The 21,066-nt window shown below is 44.7% G+C and overlaps 1 protein-coding gene and 1 pseudogene across 4 annotated transcripts in view; both read left to right on the forward strand.

Moving 5' to 3' along the window:
- The window catches only part of AZIN2 (antizyme inhibitor 2), a 28,320-nt gene extending 18,548 nt beyond the window's left edge, over positions 1-9,772 (forward strand). For 3 of the 4 annotated variants that reach the window (XM_016150519.2, XM_016150516.2, XM_036218149.1), the window contains 2 exons: positions 5,818-6,032; positions 9,290-9,772. In XM_016150519.2, the coding sequence (XP_016006005.2) occupies positions 5,818-6,032; positions 9,290-9,428 (354 nt within the window). In that variant the 3' untranslated portion in view covers positions 9,429-9,772. The remainder of the gene's footprint in view (positions 1-5,817; positions 6,033-9,289) is intronic. The other variant, XM_016150517.2, reaches the window with a different exon arrangement.
- Positions 9,773-13,459: 3,687 nt separating this feature from the next.
- LOC118606922 lies at positions 13,460-13,592 on the forward strand (annotated as a pseudogene).
- Positions 13,593-21,066: the final 7,474 nt, after the last annotated feature.

Below are 21,066 nucleotides of genomic sequence, written 5' to 3' on the forward strand. Positions count from 1 at the left end.
TGGTTGTACTAACTGACAAGCCCACCAGCAGTGTATAAGAGGGTGGGTGGATCTACATTTTCCCAATGCCACCAGCACCACCACCACCACCACCACCACCACCACCACCACCACCAATAACATGTAGTCTGTGGAGTTAAAAAGAGGTTTCAGTTATGATTAGTTTCATCTGCTCAAATTACATGACTTGAACAGGATCTAGAGGCTTGTATCACTTTTATGTTAATGTCTAAATGCAGGCAATTCAGAGCTGTATTGTGGTTTCATAGTCATGTGGAACCATATAGCTTCTCGTTGTACCTTTTTCTACCTGTTGCCCTCATCTTAGTTGGTACAAATTGAAATTCCAGACATTTAGGAAAGAAGAGGTGAAGTCTATGTGCCAGTTGCCTTTTAAAGAAATTTCCTGAAAGTAGCTACATAAAACTTAGGCTTTTGTCCCATGGCCATAACTACCTGCAAGGGAAGTTGGTCTTTATTCTAGATTGTCATGTGTCCAGCAAAAAATGAGGTTTGGAATTGCTGGGATAGGCAACTAGCAGCCTCTGTCACAAATAAGATTGAATAAAAACACTGGATAGCAACTTGTTGTATTAAGGTTTGGAATTTTTTGAGAGGAAGGTAAAGGTATTAATTTTAGACTTGAAGTTAGGTGTACATGCTATAATGTGAGTATCTAGAGTAACCACTAAAATAATAAAAATAATGTCATTTCCAATGTTGAGACTAATTAAAATATTTTAGTTTGGACACCTGCATAAAGAAATAGACCAGTGAAACATAGTTGAGAACACAGAAAAGACTCACACATTTCAGGAAACTTGAGTTTTGACAGGACTTGCAAAGCAGATTGGTGGGGATCGTTTAATGTGTGATACTAGAACACCTGACTGTCCATATGCAAAAAAGAAAAAAAAAAAGAAATGAAATTAGATCCCTATCTCACACCATATATAAATATAAATCCCAGAAACCAATATAGGAGAATATCTGTTTGACCTCAAAACAGGAAGCACAGTGAAGAACACCTTAAAAACTGAAAAGAGAAAGACACCATTAAAGAGAAGAGCTTCTGTTCATCTGTTAGCAAAAGGCAATTGGGAAGTGGATGAAAAGATTGAAACACATATATCATTGATAAGGGATTAGTAGAGAGACTATTCGAAGGATTCTTTTAGAAATAGACAAATAAGAATCTTATGAAAAAAGCAATATGAAATAGAAAGCAATAGAAATAGGGGCAAAAGACTTTGATTGGCAGTTCACAGAAGAGGAAAACCAAATACAAGATGAAAAGGTGTTCGACCTCAGTGGTAATCAAGGAAATGCAGACTGAAATGAAAATGACCATTTTATACTGACTAAATTAGAAAAGGGTTTAAAGCATGACAATATCAAGTGTTGGTGAGGATGTGGAGTAGTTGGATCTCTTAGACACTGCTAGGTGGGGGTTGGCAAAACTACTTTGGCATTATTTAGATAAAGTTAAACATGTGTTTACCTTTTGGCAAGTTCCTAGGTACATATTGTAAAGAGGCTCTTGGCATATGTGTTTGAGGAGATATATAAGATTGTACACAGGAACAATTTTTATAATATAAAACACTGGAAACTACCTTATGTTTGTTGGCAAGGTGATATATAAATAAGTTACAGTGCATTCCATATAATGGATTCTATGCAGTATATTGGAAATTCTGGCTTTATGCATCAGTTGTGTGAATCTTGGGAATGTAATTTTCAACAATGAAGAAGCAAGTTACAGAAATTACATACTCTATAATTCCATCTACATAAATTTCAAAAGTGTACAAAACTAAATACTATATTGTTTAAGGTTAGGTGTACTCACGGAAAACAAAATAAAGCAAGAGAATAATGAAAACAAAATTCAAGATAAGGGTTACCTCTGGAGGGGTTAGAGAAGGGGCATGTCATTGGAGTGGGCCACACAGGGGTTTCAAAGATACTGGAAATTTTATATTTCTTTAGCTGGGTGGTGGGGACACAGATATTCATTTTATTATCATTCCCTACAGCTTGCACATGATACAAACATTCTTTTGTATGAGTTAAAATATTTAACAAAAGTTTGAGTCTGTCATTGCTTATTAATATATCCTTTGATAGGCTCCCATTTTTTCTTTATTATATTGTTTCTAACATTTAGAAAAATCCCTTGAGGGTTTTAATTAGAAGCAGTTTTTTAAATCTATTTATTAAATTGGGAAGAATTTTCTTTTTTGCTTTACTATGTTTTTCCAGCTAGCTTAGGGTCTTATATTTTATTTCTCCCATTAAGTTTTTATTATTTTCTTTGAATAAGTATTATTGTGGCCCAAGTACATCCAAGAATTTAATAACTTAATGCTTTTATTGCTATTGTGAGTGGAAGCATTCCCCTGTGTTTTTGAGCTGAGACACTGGTTTGAACACTGAAACTCATTGATTTCCTCTAAAAATCAGACCTCTCCCCTTTGGATTTTCCAGGTGGGCAAACATGTTATCTGCAATGTGATATTTTATTCCTTCATTTTCTCTATATATTTTTGTTTCTCTTCTTTTTTTCTAATAGCTATTGCCAGCATTTCTCATGATATATAAAATAGGAATGATGACAGAAAGTCTCAGACTTGGATCAGAAGACATGGGTTTGAGTCCTGGCTCTGCCGTATACTAGCTGAGTAACATTAGGCAAGTTATTTAATCTCTCTGAGCCTTGTTTCCCTCATTTTGTCATCTGGAAAATGAGGGGACTAAACTCAAATTAAGGTTGTTTTTGGTTCTGAAATGAGGCCGTTCTAGTGTATCGCCATTAAGTTAGAGTTGCCTCATTCAAAAATACTCTTTCTTCATTTTTGTGTTTTGTTTGATTTGCAGTTCAAATCAAGAATAGATGCTATAGGCTAATGAATGCCATTTTGAGCTGTACCGAGAAAATTAAATTTGAATTGTAGATCTTTATTTACCATATTATGATAAAACCATATTGTCCTCACCTTCTATTTTAGAGTTGAAGATTGTTCTTTGGTTATAAGTGTGTAGTTAGCCAAGGTTTCATTTTGGATTTTTGCCTGTATGTCCACAAGTGAGAGTTTGACCATACATTTTTGTTCTTTTTTTTCTTGTTTTAAAAATATATATATTTTTTGTTTTAAAATATTTTGTACACTTTATGTTGAATGGGAATTATTGATCTATTCTTTAAAAGTTGGGGAATTACAGCAGGGCCATGGGCCATTTGAATGGTTTGCCCTTGTGTCTTCTGTGGATCCGCTCACATTTTGGGCCTCTGTGAGGAAGGCAGCCAGCTGGATGCAGCTATGAGGCTTCTTGTCTGGGGCTACTCAGAGTTCTCAGAGTTCTGATACTAACTCCCTCCAGAACCTGGAGCAGGCCACTACCTCTCTCTGAGTTTTCTCATCTGTAAAATGGGAATTGCGACAGCCTTCCAGGTGACATATGAAGTAGTGGTGGGCATGCCCTCTCTCATAGAGGAGGCCCAGTAGTAGACTGGGTATTTTGTATTTTTACAGGTGTGTGTCCATGTCCACTCAGTTTGGAACTCATAAACAGAGCTGAGACTTTCAAGCCTCTTGCTACATGCTTATGGAATATGTATTTTGCAGATTCCTTTTTTGTTTCCTTTTTTTTTTAATGGCTTTAAATAGCAAAATGGTAGTTTTGCATTATTTCCCGTGATGTTTTAAAATCTTTTCTCTACTTATTTTTTTTGTTCGTTTGTTTATACCATGAATAAGAAGTGAGAGAGTCTAACTTATAACTCGAGGGCGACCTTTTTTTTGACTGCTTTATTGTAGTGGAGCCTTCGAAACCTCTTTTTTCAAGGATCCTTGTTGGCACATTTATATAGCATCCCCCCTCCCACCATCTTTAAAAGTTAGCTTAATGTTTTTTAATGATTGAAGCTAAGGGAAATGATTCAGAGCAATGGAGGTTTTTACTCATCGACAAAAACAGCTTGTAAACAAGATGGTTTTTATACGAACAAGAATATATTTGTCTGTCTTCCTTTCCTAGAATGTGAGCTTCTGAGCACGGGAAGTTTGTTTTTTTGTGTGTTCACTGATAAATCCCCATCTTCGAGGTCGGAGCCTGGCATATAGTAGGTGCTCAATAAGTATTTGTTGAATGACTGAATAAATGAATGAATATAGGATATTTCTCACTATTAATTTTAACAACCTGTGCATGTTTTTATTAATGAGACTAGTGGCTTATTAATTAACTTTTTGTCAAATATGTGACCGTTATTTCTGCTCGTGGAACCTGTGGCTTTTCTTTCGTAGTTTTACTCATTCTTGCTGCTGGCTAAGATGCTGAAATGCCTTTCCTTTGTCCTCTGTTGGTCTTCTCTACTGCGTCCGTCTAGGCTCTTTGGATGACTTCTATTCCTATCTTCTTTTTCTTTCTTGCTCTTTCTCTTTTTCATCATTCACGTATTTCCCATTTATTCATTCAAAAGATATTGTTCAGAAAGTACCCACTGTATGCCAGAATGCTAGACACAGAAGAGATGGGGGTAAAGGAGACTGTCATGATCTCTGAGCTCATGGAATTTATAGTCTGAGAGGGAGACAGGCCTGAGCAGATACATTTCACAAATACCGAATTATAAACTATGGTAAATGCTCTGAAGGCAAAACCTGGGAGTGCATGCATGGAGTTTTAGGAAATGTTTCCACAAGAATGTTTTAGCTGAGCTCTAAACAAAAATTAGGAGTTGGCAAGTTTGGGGCCCCAAGGAATAGCATGGAGAAGGCTGAGGGTGGGGGAAGGGAAGCAGAGTTCACCTGTGGATCCCAGAGCAACCAGAATAACTGGAACACAGTGAGTGTAGCAGAAGAGGGAGTGAGGGGCCGGCCACAAAGGGCACAGTCAGGATTCACTCATGTCCATCTTTCAGGGATGACTACTCCTCTAGGACTTTCCTGGTAGGATCCCCATATTGTGACAAATTGCATTGATATCTTGGTCATCTGCAAATGGTCTGTGTTACAGATTTCTTTTCTGGATTTGGAAGTAATTTAAAACAATTTTTAATTTAATGTGATCGGTAATTGTATTTTTGGCCAAGTTACTTAACCTCTCAGAGCTTCAGTTTTCCTGAAATGGGAATAATTATATCTACCCCATGGGGGCCTCTGCCAGGTCAACCTGTGATCTCTCTTGGAGGCCTGTCTTCCTTACCTGATAGCCTGTGGGAGGGTGGGTATAACTCATTTGTGTATTCTGGCTCCTGTGATCAGGCGTTATATGGAATAAAGGGATTTGGGAGGCCTTCATGGAAGAGGGTACTCCAGGGTTGGGCCCAGGGTACAAGCTGGATTTGAGGAAGGGAGCAGGACGGCAGATTAGCTAGGGAAGACTGAAACAGAGAGGCGGTAGCCATAACAGCAGTAACAATGAGAGTGCTATCTTACTGGTTCCTTTCCATGTGCCAGACACTGTTCTAAATGCTTTATATATACTCATTTAGCCTTTTAGTAACCCTGTGAGGTAGGTACTGTTATTATTCCCATTTAATAAGGGAGCAAACTGAGGCACAGAGGGATTAAGAATCTTGCTTAAGGTCACACAGCTAGCAAGTGCTGGAGCCTGAATTTAAGATCAAGCATTGTGGCTTCAGAGTGGAAGAGGTAATGAATGCAGGGAAGTGGGGGGGCCTTAAATGCCAGGCCAGGGGGCCCATCTAGTGTTTATCCTATTGGCCGTGGGAGCCGTGGAAGGCCTTTGAGGGAGGGCTGTGCACGGTATGCCCGGGAAAGCTGAATGTGGCCATCTTCTCTTCTGCAGAAACCATCCACAGAGCAGCCCCTGCACAGCAGCAGCCTGTGGGGCCCGGTGGTCGATGGCTGTGACTGCGTAGCTGAGGGCCTGTGGCTGCCGCAACTACACGTAGGGGACTGGCTGGTCTTTGAGAACATGGGCGCCTACACCGTGGGCATGGGTTCCTTCCTCGGGGGAACCCAAACCTGCCGCATCACCTACGCCATGTCCCGGGTGGCCTGGTAAGGGGGCCCTGCTAGGAAATGGAGTTGGGGGAGGAACAGGGAGCAGGTTGGGCAGAAGCAATGAGGGAAACCTGAGATTTGAGACCCTGCTTCTGCGTAATCCACTTTGACAGGTAGCTCTGGGCGCCTGATCCCAAGTGAGGCCGGTGCTTGGCACATGGCTGTGGCCGTGAATGAGACCGAGCTTCCTTTGAGGAGCTCGGAGCCTGTGAGAGGGACAGAGAAGCAGACAGGACTCCTGATAATTTTGTGTTGGGTGGAGGGGACGGGCTGTGGAAGCTCAGATTTCTCCCTGAGGCCCAGATCCGGTTCCCTGAGGAAAGAAGGGTCAAGTCAAAGCCTGGTACATGAGTAGGAGTTGGGCAGCAGGAGGCAGGAGGGGGGTTCCAGGCGGAGGGAACACAGAGCAAGCATGCCGCCTTCATGAAACTACGCAAGGTTGGCCATGGCTGGAGAAGGAGCAGGGCTGGATCTGAGAAGGGCCTTGAGGGCTGAGTGAAGGGCTGTGAGCGGCAAGTGGGAAGCATGGATTGGCTGGAAGCAGGGGAGCAACATGGTCTGACTTGGATTTTAGAAAGACCACTCTAGCTACTGTGTGGATTAAGGAAGGACAAGGGTGGATGCAGATATTGCTGATCAGTCAAGTGGCTACTCTGTGACCCAGGAAGGACTTACACTCGTCGAGCCTCTGTCTTCCCATCTAGAAAATGAACAGAACACTGGCCCTGCTTGCCTCCCCAGGCCAGCGTTGGGCTCCAGTGAGGGAAGAAGACGTGCAAGATGGGAAGAAAGCTGCGTTTATTGAACCCTTCTGTCAGGCCTTATGATTATTTCCTTTCACCCACACAAAACTCAGTGGGATCAGTGTAATTGCAGACAGGTCACTTGCTTGAGGTCACACAGAGCTGGTCAGTGGTGAAGAACCTCCTTTGGGGGTGGAGGATAAAAGCAGTTGGGAGGGGCTTTTGTGCTAGGCACTTAGGAGTGAGTGCAGCCTGTGTCCCTAGGGACCTTCTGGGTGCTTGAGCTTGAGGGTGCCCCAGGAATAGCACTAGCAAACCCCAGGTCTGATGGGGCTGAGTATGAAAGTCACATTTCATTTGAGTCAACACACTTTTGTTATTTCTACTCCCTGCTGGGGCATGGGGTTGGCTGATGCAGCCATTTTCATATTAGGGATGTTTTGACAAGGCCCAAAAAACAAACGAAAAAAACAAGCACCGTGCAGCCTTCTTCATCCCATCCTGCCTTTGTTACCAGCAGACATAGGCAGATGAGATTGCAGGGAATCAGCTGCACTCATTACTAGGAGCAAAACATTCTAATATTTTGAAATGGGCATGCCAAAAAAAATTCTCCATATCACAGGGGCCTTGGCAAAATGTCCTGCTTTAGAGACTGGCTCTGTGCCTGGTCCTGGGGGTACAAGAGCATCTAAAAACGTGGTGAGCCCAGGAGCAGAACTGCACACAAAACATTTGTATAGAGGGTGGAAAGGTCACTGAGGAGGGGTGGGGACAGCAGACTGGGGAGGGGTGGTCAGGACTGCTTCTTAAGAGCTACAAGATGGGTAAGGAGGAGTCGGCCAAGCACAGGAGGGCCAGGCAAGCCGACAGCAGGGAGGACTGCGCTGAGAGGTGTGGGGGCTTGAAAAAGTCCGGTTCATTCAAAGGGCTGTAGGTAGCTCTGTCTGGCTGGTGTAGCATATTTGGAAGACTGGATCAGGAAGGACCTGGGAGGCCCAGATTGGACTTGATCTTGAAGACAGTAGGGAGCCATTGAAAGAGTTTTAAGAAACTGGACCAACCCATTTTGAAAGATAAGGAGACAGAGGCTCAGACAGAGGGTGCTTGGCCTGGAGAAACTCCCACTTGGAAGAGAACAGCCTGACCAAGCCGTGTAAGGAGACTGACTACTGATTTATTGAATTGTACACATTAGCAAAGAGGGAGGCCTTCCTGCAGGTAGGGACTGGAATGGGCTGGAAAGGGAAGATCTAGATGGAAGAGAGAGGGTCTTGTGGGAAAGCAGATCCCAGCAGAAGTAAAGGACAAGCTGGCATGCCTCCTTCCTCCAGGCCTCTTGGTACTGAACCCAGTGCTATTTCCCTGTCCTCCCATCCAGGGTCCACCTTCCCCACCGATAAGTGCTTACTCTGCTGGCCTGCAGACACCAGGCACTGAGTAACTCAGATATAGTCCCTGCCTTCCTGTAGTTGAAGGGCTGTCAGGAAAGCAGATACTGAACCCTCATTGTTATCAAGGAGAAGTACATGGTGCTGTGGGACTCAGCGAAGGCATCCCCGAGATTCTATCACTGAAGCCGAGACCTGAAGGCTGAAGAGGAATTAGTAAGGGTTGATGATGCAGGTGGAAGCACAAGGCCTGGGATGGGACATGTGTGAGCCTGAAAGATGGCCACTGTGGATGGCACCCAGGCAGTAAGGATGGGGATGGCGGGAGAGGCTGGCTGATGCCAGACCTCAAGGGGCCTGGGAGCAGAGGGCAGCTTCTGGTGATTCAAGAACAGGGATTTGCTGTTTAGAAAGATGAGCCTGGGCTAGAAATGTCTAGAGGAGGCAGGAGCAGTTCAGGGAGACTGTGACTTCCCAGCTAGAGATGGTGGTGGCAGCGGGCATGGAGAGAAGCGGGTGCCTGTGAGGGTGTTCAGCAGCCGGGCTCGGCAGGGATAGACTGGGTGTGGGAATAAGGTTCCCAGCTTGTGGCTGATCAGATGGTGTAGCCACGGAACAGCATGGTGGGCAGGAGGAGAAGGTTTGTAGGCTTTTTGAGTCGGGCAGGAGATGATTCTTTTTAAAGTCCCAAGCCTGGTATGTGAAGAATGTGAGTGAGAGAGTTGGGTTGAATCCTAGTTCTACCACTTTCTAGAGATGTGACCTTGGGCAGATCACCTCCTTCTGAGTCTCAACTTCCTTATCAGTAAAATGGGGATGATAATGTAGCCCTTATAGGGTTTTGGGGCAAATATACTTAGATAATGTAAGTAAAGTGCCTGGCATAATGTCTGGCATGTAGTAAGTGCTCAATAAATGTGAGTTCCTTTCCTTGCTATGGGGGTGGACTATGAAAGGGGAGAAAGAGGGGTCAGCAGGTCTTCTCTTGCCCCTGCCCTTGGCTGGGCTCTAGGGTTCAGGTGAGAACCATATACCCAATGGGGCCAGGTCTCCTGGTACAGGGTCATCAGGAGTCCCCAGCCTGCGGGGTCCATGATGGCTGCCTCTCTCTTACCTACAGGGAAGCACTGCAAGAGCAGCTGCTGCCTCCAGAACAGGATGAAGACGCTGAGGGTGTGTGCAAGCCTCTGTCCTGTGGCTGGGAGATCACAGACACCTTGTGTGTGGGCCCCGTCTTCACCCCAGCGAGCATCATGTGAGCGGGCCCCGTTGCCCCCCCACCCTGAGGACCCAAGCGGGGCCACAGATGCCTCTGGGAGAGGTGGGAAGGTGGCAAGCAGAGCATCCTCTGGCCAGGACTCTGGTGCTCGCTCTGCCGCCCCACCCCATGCTCCACCTGTAGTGTTTCTGCCCTGTAAATAGGACCAGTCTTACACTCGCTGTAGTTCAAGTGTGCAACATAAATCCTGTCCCTTCGAGCTGTGTCCGCCTCCTCTGCAGCGCAAAGGGCCTGGTCAGCCAGGTGTGGGGGTGTTCTTGGGGTCTCCCATGGTCTCCTACACACCTCTGTAAATATGAAGCAAATAAATGTTTAGTTTTTTTTTTAATACTCCAGTGTAATTGAAAGCTCAATTCACAAAGCAACCTAGGCTAAGCCAGGGGCGAGCCTTCCCCACCCACAGTGAGGCCCCGACGGCCTCTGCCTCAGTCCTGGCCTGGCTGCAGTGCGGGTGTCTCCCACTGGCACCAGCTCCACTGACTCATCTCTCTCCTCTTCCTACCTCCATGCCTGGCATCATGAGGAATGGTGACTGTCAGGGGTTGAAGTGGGGTCAGAGTTGCCGCAACTCATGACCGACAGGGGTCTCTGTGTGAACCTAACATGCAGCCTAAGGCCTGACCCAAAGTCAATCGAACATTTGACACCACTTTGGAAATTTATACCAAAGATAAAGAGCCAAGAGATGGGTGTCTGGGAGCTTTTGAGGAGACCCTACTTCCTCACTCCCCTTGCAGCTCTGCAAGGCAATAAGAGTAATGCCAATCAGTGGTGGTTGGTTTTGCTTATTGAGGCAGTAAACTGTTAGGACAGTGTTGGCCACAGAGTGTTGCCACATCCAGTGCAAGGGCCCTGATGTTGATGTCTCCTCAGAATTTATCCCGGCAAACACTACTTCGCACTACTAGGGTCCCAGGCTGTGCACCTACTTAGCAAAGGAGTTCAGATTTTAGAGTTCACCTAGCTGCTACAGGCGACCCAAAAGATTTTTCTTCTGCAATTAAAAAAAATTGAGATATAATTCACACATATTTTAAAATTCATCCTTTTAAAATGTAGAATTCGGTGATTTTTAGTGTATTCATAGAGTTTGCACAATCATTACCACTATCTAATTCTAGAACATGTTCAGCACCTCAAAAGCAAACCTTGTGCCCATCAACAGACACTCCCCATTTCCCTCCTCCCTCAGCCCCTGGCAAGCACTAACCTACTTCCCTTCTCTATGGATTTGCCTATTCTGGACATTTCATTTTGATTTTTTATACACTCACTTGAGCATCTTTCTGGGTAAGCCTGGTACAATGAGTTTTATCCACTCCACCCAGCAATTCTCTACCACCAGCTGGGTGTCCTATGATTCAACTCAATTCTGACAATATCTACCTGGAGAAAGTTTCAGATCCCACAGGTTAAAGGCTCCAGTCCTAAAAGACGCCTCCCCCACCCCCGACCCCCCCTACTTCAGAGGCAAATTGCCAAGTCCAAATTGTCATCTGTGCTTCTGACAGACTAGCTATAGATCAGAGGCTCTAAGAACCCCCTTTACTTACTGGATTACCAGTTTATAATAAAAGGATCTAACTCAAGAACAGCAAGATGGAAGAGATGCACAGGGCAAAGTATGGAGAAAGGGCACGGAACTTCCATTCCCTCTCTGAGCATATCCCTCTCCAAGCACCTCCATGTGTTCACCAGTTCAGAAGCCCTCCCAACCTTGTCCTTTTGCATTTTTAATGGAGGCTTCGTTACATAGGCATGATTGATGAAATCATTGGCCACTGGAGACTGAAATCAATCTCCAGCCTCTCCCTCCTCCCTGGAGGTTGGAGGGTGGGACATAACAAAAGGCACCCTTATCACTCTCATCATTTAGGAAATTTGAAGGATTTTGTGCCAGAAATGGGGATGAAGACCAAAAATATATTTCTTAATATAAATCATGACATCACACCTGGCCATCCTGTTTTCAGTATCTCAGCCAGTCTTGGATCATACATGTGGCTTTGAGATCATCTAAATGAGGCAATGTGTTGTGAATAAACTAGGTGCTTGTCAAAAGCACAGGTGTCTCCCTTTTCCAGGTTGGGCCTTGTTTTGGATACTTTGACAATAAACAAACCGAAAACTCAGGACACCAAGAGATCCAGAGAACAATTAAGAGTCATTCTACTGCCCTCTTGTTCTTTATCCAAAGCCTCGTTTTACGTATTATGGTGCTGGGCTCAGCTCTCCGTCTATGAGACTATTTCTGTGATTTCTTCTGTTTTGATGCCCAAGTAGATCTGGATCCATTCATACTTTTTTGGGGGGAGGGGAAGAGGGCAAACAAAATTTTCTACAGACCGGCATCTGTTTCCTAAGGCTGCAGCACCCTGCTGAGACAGCTGGCTGCAGTGAGATCCAGGCCACAATCAGTATCTTGCCTGAGGCAGGTCTGGGGAGAGCCCTCTGTAACTTTTAAAGTGACAGCAGCTGGCAGAGTTTGAATAGATTTCTCACTGGAACCTTTCAAGTGTTTAATGTTCCATTTGTTGCAAGAATGTGAAATTTACTTCTCTGAAAAAGGTATACACAGAACTTGATGTGACTTACTTGAGAAAAATAAACAGTCATTTCTTTTCGGTTATTTTTGTTTATTTCTATCTTTTTCTGAAGAGAAAGAAGGAAAAAGCATTAAACGCATGGAGCATGTTGGAGAATGGTAACGGGCTTCAGGCCCGTACAGGGGATCTGACCAGGGACCTCCTAGAGTCCTGACTGCACTGGCATTTGCCTCCTTTGAGAAGCTCCCTGAGCAATCCACTGACAGTCGACCCTCATGCCATTCTGGCTGCTCCGGAAGTCACTTTCTTGTTGGCCTCTCGCAGACTCATCTTGCCCTGGGACCTCACCTAAGGGATAGCCTCCTCCCAACACCTCCCCACAACCCACCTGTGCCTCCCAACACTCTTGTGTGCTCATTCGCTCTGGGAGGGTAACAGACTTGCTACTGCCCCAGGCCAAGCCACCATCCTTTCTCACCCAGGGTCTGCTCCCCCCCCCCCGCCCCCGCACTTCCCCTTTCCAGTCCATTTCATGCAGCAGCCAGATACTGTCACTGCCATGATCCCCATTTCGTCAAGAATAAAATGTAAAGTCCTGACCCAATTACCTCTCTGGCTCCATCTCTCCCTGGTTACTCATCACTCCTGGGCACACTGGCTTCTCTATTCCTCGAACACTAAATGCATGGCACCTGTGCCGGCTGGTCCTGCATATATTGTCCTGTCTTGGGAATGATCTTCCCAAGTTATCTGTGGGGCTCGTTCACTCCATTCAGTTCTGCTCAAATATTTTCTTTAGGTGGTGCCTTCTTTGATTGCCCTTTAGAAAGTGGCACTTTCCAGTCTCTCTTAACTGGTTTTCTTCTCCACGGCACCTATCACCACCCGACATACCTGTTTGTCTGTGTATCATCTGCCAGTCCCCCAACCCCCAGAATGTGAGCTCTTTGGCTGCAGGAACCTTATTTTTTCACCGCTATTTCCTCATCACCTAGAGCAAAGTAAGTGCTCAAAAAATGTATGCCAAATGGACAAATGAATAAACCTACCATTTAACCTGCCAGTCTTTTTACTCATTTGTAAAATGTGGCTGCTAAATATACTTCCCTCAGAGGGTTATTGTGAGGATTAAATAAGAAAATGGGATAGAGTACTCAGCCCAGCAGGGCCTAGCACATCATCATCATTAGGTAGGTGCTCCATAAATGATCTTGAAAAGTAATTCCTTGAGCATCTGTTGAACACTTACTGCGGCCATGTCCTGCGGTAGATGTGATGCAGATGGAGTCCTTGTGAGTCTTCGAGGAACTCACAGTGCAGTGTACTCATAGAGGGCCTTAGATAACAGAGCCAGGAGTTTGAACTCAATTCTGCAGGCAGTTGGGAGCCCAATATAATTCTGGAGCAGAAGCATGACAGGACCTTTGAGAAGATAATTGAAAGTGTATTCAAAAGGGACAGAGGAGTCTACAGCCATGCTACCCTGAACAAGCCTGTTCCCGTCTGATCTCAGAAGCCTGATCTCAGAAGCTAAGCAGGGTTGGGCCTGGTTAGTACTTGGATGGGAGACCACCTAGGAAAATCAGGTGCTATAGGCATAAAATGTAAAAAAATAAGGGATTGTAAACTGACAAGGTCCTTGTAATCTGTGCGGTCAACCAAGGGTTGCCTTGCCTGAAAAATAAAAAATAAATAATTAGAAAACGGGACAGAGGGAGACCTGGTGGCTGGTGGTAGCATGCACTTTTCTTCACTCCCAGTCTGGTTTAGGAGAGCCTGGCCAGGCAGCCTGATGGGGTCTGAGGGATACAAATTATCATCTCTGTGCACCCCAGTTCAGGTGGGAGATAGTGGCTCTGGGTGGGTGTCATCCCTCCCCTAGGAAACCAACCTGCCCAAGCCACCTCATTCCAGCCATAAAGAGACCATACAGGAGGCAACAAAGATGGCAGCTCCCACTCAACCCTTTGCTCCATTTTAAACCCTCTCCTGAGTACCTCTGGGATGAGCAGCTAAGCCTGAACAAATTCGACCAACAAAATGATCCCATGTAGCCTCCTAGTGGTCAGAGGGATTTTTTTTTTTTTCACAAAATGTGCATCTCATCTTGTCAGTCTTCTGAAAACTCTTCAGTTGATTCCCATTGTGATGCCAATAAAAGTTAAATTGCCTGAGAATTCCACCCACGTGTTCAGTCTTCTCTTGTGCTACTTTTTTTCTCACCGTGCTCCAGTCTATTGGCCTCTTTTCACTTCTTCATATTTCCCTAGCTCTCTCTTGCCTCCTGACTTTTGCGCTTGCCGTTCCCTCTGCCTAAATAGCTCTTCTTCCAGCTTTTTCAGGGAGAGCTCATTCTCATCACAAAGGCCTCAGTTTAAATGTCACCTTCTCAGGAAGGCCTTTTCTGAACACCCTATTCAGAGTGGCTCCCCACCTAGTTATGTGTAGTCACATTTAATAGGACCTAGAGAGTCTAAAGATAATATTTAAGGCAAGAAACACATCATCAAAAGTATCACTAAAATCCCTTGGAACACTATCATATTGGAGGCAGTACATCACTCCCCTTTCCGTTCCTCTAACATGACAGGAACATTTTCTAATAACCCCAAATATCCTTATGATCTCTCTCCCTCATCCCTTCAGGTCTTTGCTGGAATGTTACCTTGATGAGGTATTCCTAACCATCCTCTTTAAAACTGTAACTCGCCCACTCCTATCCCAGCATTCCATAATCCCTTTAGTAGCCTTACTCCCACCCCCTACAGACCAGCATCTGACATACATTTTATTTAGAATTAAGCTCTTAGAGGTGGAAATTTGTTTTGTTCACTGCTGTGTTCCAAGTGCCTAAAACACTGCCCTCCACATAAATGTTCAATAAATAACTGTTGAATGAGTCTTTCAGGACTTAGATTGGGTAACTCTCCCTCATCTCTTACTTTCTGCCTTGGTTAGATATGGCTCCTCTGAGCTTTCACAGCATCGTCCATTTACCTATAGTAAAGATCTGTTGATCACAATGTATTATAATTTTTCTCTCTACTCTTCCTGCAAATGTATTAATTCCAAAAAGACAGGGAGTTTCTCCCTGTCTTGCCAGTGACAACTGGAGCCTGGGTATGTGCTTGGCACCGAGTTAAGTGCTTAGTGTCTTGAATAAATTAGAGGATGGGGGGGGGGCTAACCCTGAATCCAGGAGAGGTGGATATCTGGTCCCTGCTCCTCAGCTTCTGAACAGCAGCCTAGATCCTGTGGAGGACAAATCACTGACTGGAACGGGCTGATTGCTGCAGGCCACTTCCGGTTACACCTAGGAGGAGTGCAGGTCCACATACCAGTGAGCTTTAGGTGGGGAGGCATGTAGAAAGTCTTAATAGCTTTTTCTGGTCTCCACTCAGCTGTGACCTTGGCCTGGAATTGTCAGATAGAATACAGGACACCCAGAAAAATCTGGATTCATATAAATGAAGGCTAATTTTTTAGTAAACGTATGTCCAAGTACTATTTGGGATATTCTTATACTAAACCATCATTGTTTATCTGAAATTCAACTTTAGCTGGGTGTCCTGCATTTTATTTGCTAAATCTGGCAACCCTATCCTGCAAGCTTTTATCTTTCTCTAGGTTTCTTTTCCCCATCTGTGGACTGGGAATATTTCTGTTAAGACTTGGCTCCTCAGGATAAACAATTCCTCCCCGCCTCTCCCAAAGGACCATCTCTCGGCTTTGAGGAGCTGCATACGAATGTGGTGGTCTCACTGAATATGAGTGAGCTCTTCCTCTAAGAGCTGTTTTCTCAGTTGAACATCCAAGACAATCAGGTATGGCAACGATACTTTTAACCACCGCCTCGCGGAACCTCGAACACTGAGCTTCCAGCCACCGAGAACGCCGCGCCCATCACGCCCTTTAAACTCTGAGGCGGAGGATTTCCGGTGGCGTGACATTACTTCCGTACCCAAGAGTCGCCTAAGTTTCGAGCCACGAGCTCTCGCGCCCTCTTCCGGACCGGAGGAAGATCTGACTTTACCGATCAGAGACAAATGACAGCGAAATCCACTGGTCGGAAGACGGAGATGCAGTTCCCAGGCTCCACCAGTGGAAAATAGAACCTTTGCCGAGAGCGAGACTCCCATCGGAAAGGAGTCAGCCCGCAATGTAGGCGACGTGCGAAGGAGACGACCCGGCTTCTGCCCGGCTAGAAAGGCCGGAAGTAACCCTGGAAGTGGGCTCCTTGCCCACTAACTAGTTCCGCTTCCACTTACACAGTGTGAGGATCCTAGAGTAAAAGGACCGACGGCTGGGCAGATCTAGGGTGGCTCGTCTCCAGTGTCCCTGTCACACATCTATTTCATACCCAAGAGGACATACCTGATGAGGCAATCAGGGGCTTTGAATGAGCTCTTGACCTGGAGGCCGAGGTGTTTGACATTTTAAAATAGAGTACTAGCTGCGTGCCATGCTCTGCCCCCACCCTTCACTTGAATGATTTAATTTAATCCATACAAGTCTGTGAAGTTGATATTAAGACAGATTCCAATCTCTCCCTACCCGTGTTGGGAATCTCAGTTCTGCCAGTCATACCCATGTTTCCTGCCGCAAGACTCTCTGTGCCAGTTTCTGCCTCTGGAAAGGGGAAAAGTAATACCTACCTCAAGCTCTTGTTCTAAGGGTTAAATAAACATTTAGAGAATTCAGAACAGAGAGTTTAGCACCTGACCCCATCCAAGTGCTTCTCCTACCTGACACATGATAGCCATAGTAACCACTTAAATTATTGCCATTTACAAAGTAGGAAATAGGCTTAAATATGAAGTAACTTACCAGAACAGATAGTAACTTGTAGAGGCAGGTTGCTTTTTTGGTTGTCAGAGAGAAAGGGGAAGAAATTTGGAATGGTGTGGTGGAGAGGAGATGCACAAAGGTGTGCTGGTGGGAAATAGCTTCGGGGTGTGTGTGTGTAGGGGGGTACCAATGATGATTAGGTGTGTTACTACTGCCTTCTAAGCATCCCTTGACTTCGGCTGCTTCTCAGTATCCCTGCTGCCACTGCTAAAGTCCATCGTTGTTATCTTTTATCGCTCATTTGGATTACTTCAACTTCTCCTCACTGATCCCAACTCTAGTCCTAACTCCTGTTTAGCCTGTACTTTAAGTGGAAGTCAGAGTGATCTTCCTAAAATAAAATATTTATCATGTTTCTTCCTGGCTCGAATCTCTTCAAGGGATGCCCACTCTTTTCAGAATGAAGCCATGACTTCTCAGCCAGGGCCTCCACAGCACTGAGGGTCTAAACTTTTGCTGTCCATTATGTTTGCCACCAGCTCATGTGGTATAGAGCACTTGAAGTGTGGCTAGTCTGATCTGAGATATGTTATAAGCATGAAATACACCCCAGATTTCAAAGACATAGTTCAAAGAGAAGAATATTAAATTTCACATTAACAATTTTTTAATATTGACTGCATACTGAAATGATATTTGTATATGTTGGGCGAAATACAATATATTATTAAAATTAATTTCACTCATTTCTTTTTACTGTTTGAAATGTGGCCACTAGAAAATGTGAAATTATATATATGATTCACATTATATTTACGTTTAATTTTAGTTAAAGTTTTTTCTCATTAAAAGTAACAAAAACTGAGTTTGAAAGAAAATGAAAATTAGAAGTTTGGGGGATTGATTGCAAGGGGCCTCTGAATCAAAGGAATTGTTGATTAACCTGTCCAGGAGCCTCAGCAGCAGAGGTCTGCAGATGGTAATGTGGCTCAGCTCTGTTTCTGGGTTTTACATTCTACATTTCAAATGCCTAGAAAGAGAGAATCTGATTAGGTCAGTTTAAATCAGGTTTGTCTACTCCTGGACCAATCCACTATGGCTATGGGAAGGACTCATTGTGAACTGCCTACTGCACATTTCCCACCCCTATCCTCTACCCACTATGTTCCTAAAAGACATCATGAGCTCTCGAATCTCTAGGAGCCAGCATACTTTTTCTGTCAAGGGCCAGATAGTAAATATTGTATGCTTTGATAGTCATAGCATTTCTGTCCCAACTATTCCACTCTGCTGTGTAGAGTGAAAGCAGCCAGAGACAATACCTAAGTGAATGTACTGATGTGATTATGTTTCAATAAAACTTTATTTATAAAATCAGGAAGTGGCCCGTAGCTTGCCAACCCTTACACTATACTTGCTATTCCCTCTGACTTGACTATCTTTCCCACTTTCCTTCCAACAAGCCCCTAGTCATCCTTCAGGTCTCAGTTCAGATGCCACTTCTTGGAAACTTTCCTTAACCCTTCTCTCCTGACTGTTTATCGGGCTCTTCTCTATGCTGCACTGACTTCTGTACCCCATCCAAGTGCTTTTCATATTCTGTTATCATTGTTCTGCTACAACCACTAGATTACTAGTATGGGAATATGAGGGCTCTGATCTTAATCCACAGAACTGCCAGCTTGCTGTGCCTGTCCTCTCTGAAATATGGGAGTGAGACTAAGTAATCCAGCTCTGAAACAGGCCCCCGTGCTCCTAAGGGAATTCCTTGGCTCTTCACTTCTGCCCAATTTCACTTCTTTCATCCCACCCCATTCTTCAGCTTCCTCTTTGGACTCTCTGCCTCTAGCTTTGCCCTGCCCCATATAAATATGATCATACTCCTTTCCTGCTTAAAACCTTGTCATGACTCCCCATTGCCCCCAGATGGCCCGCAACTTGGCATGACCTGGTCTTGCTTTCCTCTCCAACTTCATCATTCTGCCTCCCTGCCTCACATGCAACCCTCAGCCACATGACCTTACTTCCACTCTCCTATCCCTTGCACATGCTGTTCTTTCCTCATGAAACCCTTTGCCTAACTCTTACTCACCCTTCAGGTCTCAGCTTCAGCAGTGCCTCCTCTAGAAAGCCTCTCTTCTCTGAGTTTCTGTGAATCCCTTCTTGTTCTAGCCTAGCCCACAGCATATATGCTGTGACTGCCTGGAGGTGCATCTGTTGTTGCTTATCTTAGTGCTAGCTGATAGTAGGCATTCAGTAGGAATTTGTTGGGTAAGTGATTGAATAAGAGTGTATGGGAGTAAAGAGCATAGTGGGGTTGTATTGAAGGAGACTGGAGAAGAAGGGAGATTTATTTGGCCCAGCCCTTCCCCATCCTGCAGGTAATATCACCTTTTATTCCTAATGGACTTACCCAAAGTCAGTATTCCTCTGGACTGAGCTCAGGGAGGGTGCACCCAGGCTGTGCTGAACAAACAAGGCCTTCCCCCTTGATTGTCATACCCTTGTTCAGTTCTGGGCACTTGACTCCAGCCCAAGGGCTGTTTCTGGTTCACCAGCTTCCCTCTTTGAAAACTAGCCAGTGCTGCTCTGCCATGAACTTGCTGTATGACCTTGAAGAATTCACCTCCTCTTTCCATCTTCAGTTTCTTCAACTGTAGCAAGGGAAGAATGATCCCTACACAAATCACGGAGTGACATGGGGATGGGAGGATAACAAGGAACATAGGTTTGGAAGTCACAGCCCTGGGTTCAAATCTGAGCTTTACCACTTAACTGGAAAATCATCTTAACTCTCCAGACTAAGTGTTCTCATCTCTAAAAGCCTCTCAGGCTTGCTGTGATGATTAAATGAGATGATACCAAATAATAGTAATTATGTAAATAATGCTTCAAACAAAGCCTAGTACACAACTGAATTCAACAAATCATAAGGTATTTAGGGACTTCAAGAGAAAAGAGAGCACTTGAAAACATGGGTTCAAACAGGGTTACAATACCAGAGCTGAGAAGATGCCTTAGGAACCATGTGGTATATTGGTGAGGAAATTGAGACCCTTCCCACCCCCAGAGTGGAGAAGGCTCTTGCCCAAGATTACCCTTAATTCCACACTATTAGTAAACTCCTGGGGCAGAGCTCTAGCTTGGGCTAGGAAGTTGAGTTTTTGCTTCGGGAATCAGAAAACATTTCAAGTAGCTCAGGCCCCTCCCCTGCCACCCTTGGTATGCACCTGCCCCCTTTCCTTCCTCAGTCCCATCAGCATGAGGGGAAGCCAACTGAAATAGGAGGGCAGGTGGCACTCTCGCGTCCCGTCAACTTGAGTCCAGAAGCCCTCCTCCACCTCATGGTCAGGGCCATCCAATCCCCACCCTCCTCCATTCTAGGTCTTGGGTTGGCAGCAGGATCAGAGGAGACCAGGGTTCAGGAAAGTCACAGAGGAAAGGGGCAAGTGTTACTTACTACACCAGTGGGCAGCAGTGGAGAAGTTGCAGGAGGTCTACATGCACATCAGTGTGGTTTCGGGGCCTCAGATCAGGAAAGGTGGAGACAGAAGGTGCTCAAGGCCTTCCTGGGGCATCCCCTTTCTGAGAGGGAGGGGCAGACCAAATCACACCCTGGAGCAACAGGTTCCAGCCAACCATTGCAGCAGATTCTCTACTCAGAGTAGGGGTCAGGAAAAGCAAGCTCCTGCGGGGGCTGGGGGCGGGGGGTGTTGCTGAGGTTAAACACTCCTTATGGTTCTAAGCTGATGCTTGCTGTAGAAGACTATTTAACAACATGGGAAAATGCTCAGAATCTGTTATTAAGTAGCAGAAAAACCCCCACAAAACAAAAACAGCTATGGAATAACAGAAGAATGTGTTCTGATTTTTGTAAATAAACATACTCACACAAGAAAAAAAGATTGTGAACCTCATCACTGAAACACTATCAGTGGTTATCTCTGAATGGTGGCTGATAGGTGACTTTTACTTTGTGTATCTACTTTGACTGTATTTTCCAAGTTTTCTATAACAAGCATGTTATAAGAAAAAAAAATTACTTAGGAAAGCAACAGATTTTAAATGAATAAGGCTTTTGATCAATAATTCCATTTGTAGAAATGTATTCCACAGAATAAACAGAAAGATAAAAAATAATCACATTTTTGTAAAATAAAATTCTGGTTTTGTCTATGCATAAGGAAAAATGCCTGGAAGGAACTGCATCAAACTGTTAACAGATGTTGACTCTGGAAGCCAGGAGAGGATATTTTCTGTTTTATTTTTATATTTATTTAAACT

This window comes from Rousettus aegyptiacus, unplaced genomic scaffold (assembly GCF_014176215.1).
Source record: "Rousettus aegyptiacus isolate mRouAeg1 unplaced genomic scaffold, mRouAeg1.p scaffold_m13_p_1, whole genome shotgun sequence".
NCBI lineage: Eukaryota > Metazoa > Chordata > Mammalia > Chiroptera > Pteropodidae > Rousettus > Rousettus aegyptiacus.